The 5,432-nt window shown below is 34.7% G+C and overlaps 1 protein-coding gene across 1 annotated transcript; it reads right to left on the bottom strand.

Annotated features, from left to right (window-relative positions):
- Positions 1–512: 512 nt before the first annotated feature.
- LOC110691993 (FAD-dependent urate hydroxylase-like) lies at positions 513–4,681 on the bottom strand. Its single transcript, XM_021868978.1, has 6 exons — positions 4,325–4,681; positions 3,677–3,823; positions 3,507–3,557; positions 2,693–2,861; positions 1,642–1,870; positions 513–1,343 (listed from the first exon to the last, which is right to left on the bottom strand). Exons 1-6 carry the CDS (start codon positions 4,402–4,404, stop codon positions 811–813), a joined length of 1,209 nt encoding a protein of 402 aa, XP_021724670.1. The 5' UTR covers positions 4,405–4,681; the 3' UTR covers positions 513–810.
- Positions 4,682–5,432: the final 751 nt, after the last annotated feature.

Below are 5,432 nucleotides of genomic sequence, written 5' to 3'. Positions count from 1 at the left end.
GTTATGGTTAATCATATGGTACTACGAGGTGTCAAGAACTGGCCTGTCTGACCCAATTCGAAACCGATCCGATAAAACCAAATTCAAATTCGACTTATAGGACACAATAAATTAACATGAGTGGAATTTAAAATAGAATCAACTCGACCTTATCAATCCCGACCCCCCGAATCGAAACATTAGTCCTTGGGTATCCTACGAGTAGTTAGGAGTATGAGGATTCTTAGAAGCTAGGATTGAAAGTTCAATTTTAAATTTGGATTTGGCTCAAGTCCAATCCAATCCAAATTTATATTTCTACTAAATCTTATTTGATCCCAATGGGAAAATCCAAAATCAAAAAATTGTTCTTTTTTTTTTTCTTTGGATATTGGCCCAAGGGCTTTTAATTATGTCAAAAAAGGGCTTTTATTAAAAAAAAAAATTATACTACGTAAATAAAAAGTAATGCCAAGCAGAGCTGACTTACCCAAAGCAGCCAAGCTTGAGCTCAGCTTATATCTACAAAGAAATTCAACAAATCGTTAAACTGATACTCATTAGATGCATATCACATCGCCATGAAGCAGCCAAAACTGAAATAAAAAACCGATGGAGCGGGAGGAAGACTGAGAATGCCTACACTACAGTTGTTTTCAACAATTTACATAATCAGCCTTTGGAGTTCAGACAGAACAGTGTTACATCCAAGTATCCAACAGAAGAAATACAGAATCCATTTACAGAAGCAACACCAAAAGACTTGATAGTTCTGACTTCTAAGACGACAGCCAGTTACACTGAAATTACGTGGCTTCAAGAAAATAGCCTTTAGAGTTTCCCGCAATCATATCTGGTGTGACTTGATGGATCCCGGAACATAACAGCTATGATTAAAATGCACAGGAATCTCACCAGAACAGAGGAATCTTCTACTAGCAATAAACCTCTAAGGTAGGCTAGGATTGACAAAAGAACAACTCGTCGTCTCCTTTCCTTCAAATATTCATCCAGAGCTTCTATAGCTTTCTGTACTGACAAAGGCATTCTACTCCCGTTCAGATCAGCATCGCCTATCTTCTTTGATAAACATCTAGCTAGTACAATTGCATCTTCTAAAGCTGCAGACCCTCCCTGCCCAAGGAAAGGACCCATAACATGCCAAGCATCCCCAGCTACTGTCACAGTTTCTCTACGGAAGTTACCAGAAAGTAAATTCCATGGGGCTCGATACCTCAATCGTGTGAGTGACAAAGAGTTTAAGTCACTCTTCTCTATCATGTCCACAATATCCTTCGAGAAACCAGCTGTTATGTCTATGGTCATCAGTCTGATGGATACAGAGTCTTTCGGCATCTCAGCATCTACACAAAAAAGATTACTGATTTTTATTTTTTACAATCTTATATATAAGAGAATGATGTGATTTCAAGGAGAAAGAAAGGAGAGAATCAATGAGATAGGTTGTAAACTTCATGATGTGGTTTCTATTCCATGCTGAACAAATGAGCATACCAACAATACATAACACTTCACAGAATCATGTACAATCTAAGCAAAATTCTCAATAATTAGTCCAAAAAATGGGACTAAATCTAAGAAAATAAGCATTGAAATTCATACTTAATGCATAACAAAATAGTTTCGATATTACATTATTACCTCCTTGAGTCCATTGTAGAACGACAAACCAGTAAACTGTCTTTTCATCAATTGGAATTCTTCCAACTAAATACTTATCTTTTCTTACTCTCAAGAATTCAGGAGCAAATCCATGGCCATTTGGATAAAAAGTAAGGCCCCTGACTGCGCATGAGGTGAAAGGCCGAGTAGGTTTTAACCCAATGTAATCTGCAATGACTGAGTTTGCTCCATCACAACCAATCAACACCTGAAAGTCCATTTTGTAAACATGCAGTTGATTGGGTGCAAACATATAGTTAAAAGAAAGAGTATTTGACATTACTCCACATACATGCTTTAAATAAGTGGAGGTGAGGGGGCAAATGAGCCAAAATCGATCTGGAATCAACAATCCAAAGCAAGACAACAAAACTCACTATCTTCGTTGAATCCTAAGAAATGTAACTTAAAACCCTTCATTCCAATTGAGTATCCTTATCGACTACACACCCCAACATGTGTGCATGTGACAATTGAATTTTGACCCAATTAGTTATAAAACCTTCAGAAGGAACCTAGCAACTGTTAACACAATGCACTAGCATAAGCCATGGAGCCTGATAATCTACAGTTCTCTTTTAAGGCATTAGGATACACCAAACCTTACCCTAGGGATAACAAAGTGGATGTTCCAATTATACCTTTGATCTGAAATGCAATGACTATCCATATTGTATAAGCAATAAAAAAGTTACTAGGCTCTAAAGATTGGCTAATTATGTACTCCGTAGTCCATATCAGTTTTTCAGCTTGCTGAACTAAAACTTGTTGAGTTCTTAAGGATCATGAGCCAATATAAAGTCAATACAACCTGTGAAAAAGCTACAACGGCCAATAAAAGGCATATATGACTGATATAAAAATAATGCTGCATCAACCGTAACCTTTTATGCAATATCAAAATCGAATACATTTCTGCAATGTACCTATGCGATATTTTCTGCAACGATGACCGCCACTGCAGTATATATATATATTACTATTATAAAGCCTTTAATACACTTGGAGAAGTACAGCAGTATTGAAATACCTTAGCTTTAATCAAGCTCCCATCATGGAGTTGAAGCATAGCATATGAAGTAGATCTCTCCACATTCATAGATACAACTTGGCAGCCAAAACGTATTGTCTCCATTGGTAGTGCATTGGCTAGGGCTTCGATGAGATCATTTCTCTTCAAGCAACGAGCCTTCCCTTCACTGTAATAAAACATTAAAACCCATACTTAGGATTGTTTTTGTTTTCTAGAGTAAGTTTAAGCATCCATGAACTTTTCCAAGATCTAATATAAGCTACATGATCCAATTTGAAGGACATAATATTCAACATTTTCAATAGCACTTCAATTTAAAAAGTTCTTCCAGTTATCTATTCCAAACCATGGCATATGTAGGTTAGTGTCACACTATTTGGGCCATCAGGCGAAGATAAGATGTCAGCTTTCAAGGATTTCTTAACATTTGACACTAATTTGACCCATATATTATAATGGGTCTTGAAATTTTTTATATACTTTACAATCTAACCTTTTTGATTAGTTAGGATAGTCGTGTAACTCGTGTTAGTAAGAAACAATGAATTTTGTTAGGCTATAGTAAAAAATATTAGATTTACAAGTTCTCTAATGGATGCAGATCATGGAAATGCAACTATAGCGAAAAGCAGGGGAAAAATATTAATTAAGTGTATAGTGTTGTATTGATGTGTCAATGGCCACAAAAGAAAACACCAAAATGGTTTAGGAGTGCAGTCAGTGCACGGCTCATTTGATCTAGAATCAAGATACTCACAAGAAAAGAAAAAAAAAAACCTAGGTTTGGAAGTTGCCAAAATTTTAAGATTACCTCAAAATAGTTTCTCGTTCCACACCCTTGTCAACCCAAACATCAAGTGCCCTGTAAGCACTTAAGAATGTTAGACAGAACCAAAAGCACTGAGCATAAAATTAAGAAATTATTACATGTGTCCTAATTTTTTAGAGTGCAGTTTTTCGGTACATCAATCGTATCATCACCTTTGAAATGTAATAGCAGTTGATCGAAGACTGGAGTCAAGTCCAAGCTGATTTAAGGCACGCCAGCCATTTGGGAAAACACCGATAGCAGCTCCTGTCACTCGCAGTGTATCGGACCTCTCTAACACCACACTCTTTATACCTTTCCTGCATATATAGCAGACATTATGTTTCAGTGACAATTTTTCTTTATACCATATAATCTTTCAGCCATCCTTAACACTCTCATTAAATTATGAAAACTACTTGTTGCTTTACTTCACTAGTGAGCTACTAACTAAAAGCTAGAAAATGACTGTCACTGAATCACAGCATTCATCCAAGCAGAATACAAGTTAAATTTGATCCTATACAACAACATGAATCGTCAAGAATCACCAAATTTCATTACTAACCAGTTAAATACATAACAAGAAACTCCTAGTTGATCCCTAGATTCCAATCACATAAATTTTTTATTCTAAAACTACCTCTTATCAATTAGGTAAATCCCATAATACCTCCAACCATACTGCCCAAATACAAAAAATATTGCCTAGAATCGAAAACCTGGTCCCTAAGAGTGTTTTATCATTGCTCATCGATTTCCTAATTTTTCAAAAAGATGGGGAATCTACCATTAAATTGCAAGAAAACAATAAATTGGACCTGTGAAGAGCAAGAGCAGTAGCTAAGCCACAAATTCCTCCACCAACAATCACTCTCTCTATCTCTTCCACCGCCGCCATCACCACTCAACCTCTCTTTCTCACTCTTTCTCTTTACAACAGCATATGATATCTGGGTAAATCACGAGCAAAACTATGCTACCATAACATAAATATTAACATAACATTATAACCTATAGTTTATAGCAACTTGCATTTCTATATCCAACATTAAAATCCCCAGAAACTTAGATAAGTTTGAAACGTCACCCCTGATCTAATCAACATTCTGTATAAATCACTTTACAGATATCCATTATTAACAAACCCATTAAAAATTTAAGATGACATATAAAGATTAGATTTTTATATATGTAATTCTAAAAGAACCCTTTTTTTAATTGGATTAATTTGTATCAGAATAATACACAAGCTACTATGCAAGCAAGATTGCAAGAAACCCCATTAAAATAAGCATACAGAGATAAAGTGATTAACCGTAGAATTTAAGTGGGATGGTAAAAATGAGTTTCAATCGAGAAAAAGGCAAATGATACCTTTGATGATGAGGAGAAGCAGTAATCCACTAATCCATTAAAATAATTCTTTCCTCTTCCACGGCAGGAGGGCTTTCTGATCAATAATAGTGACATAGTCCCACACTCCCACATAGAATATGTACAGTATAAGTATTCATGCATAGCATCTATTTATTTTTAAATAAATAGGATGGTTAAGTTGTAAAATTAATAAGAGTATAAAGTACCATTAAATATTATAGTGGTATAAATATTAGTTTAATGATACATATAAATATGTAAATTGTACATCAAATATTATACCATTGTGAGATATAATAGTACTATTATAACAACCTATAATCTAATGGTTTAATATACATGCATAATAATACACAAAAACTATCATTGTAACTATAATAAAAAATATATTTATAAATGTCAAATGCCTACTTTACTCTCTTATTTGCAAAGAAAAAATATAGGCGATATGCGCTTACTTGGACTCCAAATCACAGGCAAAAACTGTTATTTAATTACTAGTTTCCGATTTGTTGTAATTTTAAAATTGTAACCAAGCTTCAAGCTAAG

The sequence above is a fragment of the Chenopodium quinoa genome, unplaced genomic scaffold (genome assembly GCF_001683475.1).
Source record: "Chenopodium quinoa cultivar QQ74 unplaced genomic scaffold, ASM168347v1, whole genome shotgun sequence".
NCBI lineage: Eukaryota > Viridiplantae > Streptophyta > Magnoliopsida > Caryophyllales > Amaranthaceae > Chenopodium > Chenopodium quinoa.
This window is presented reverse-complemented; position numbering and strand designations above follow the sequence as displayed.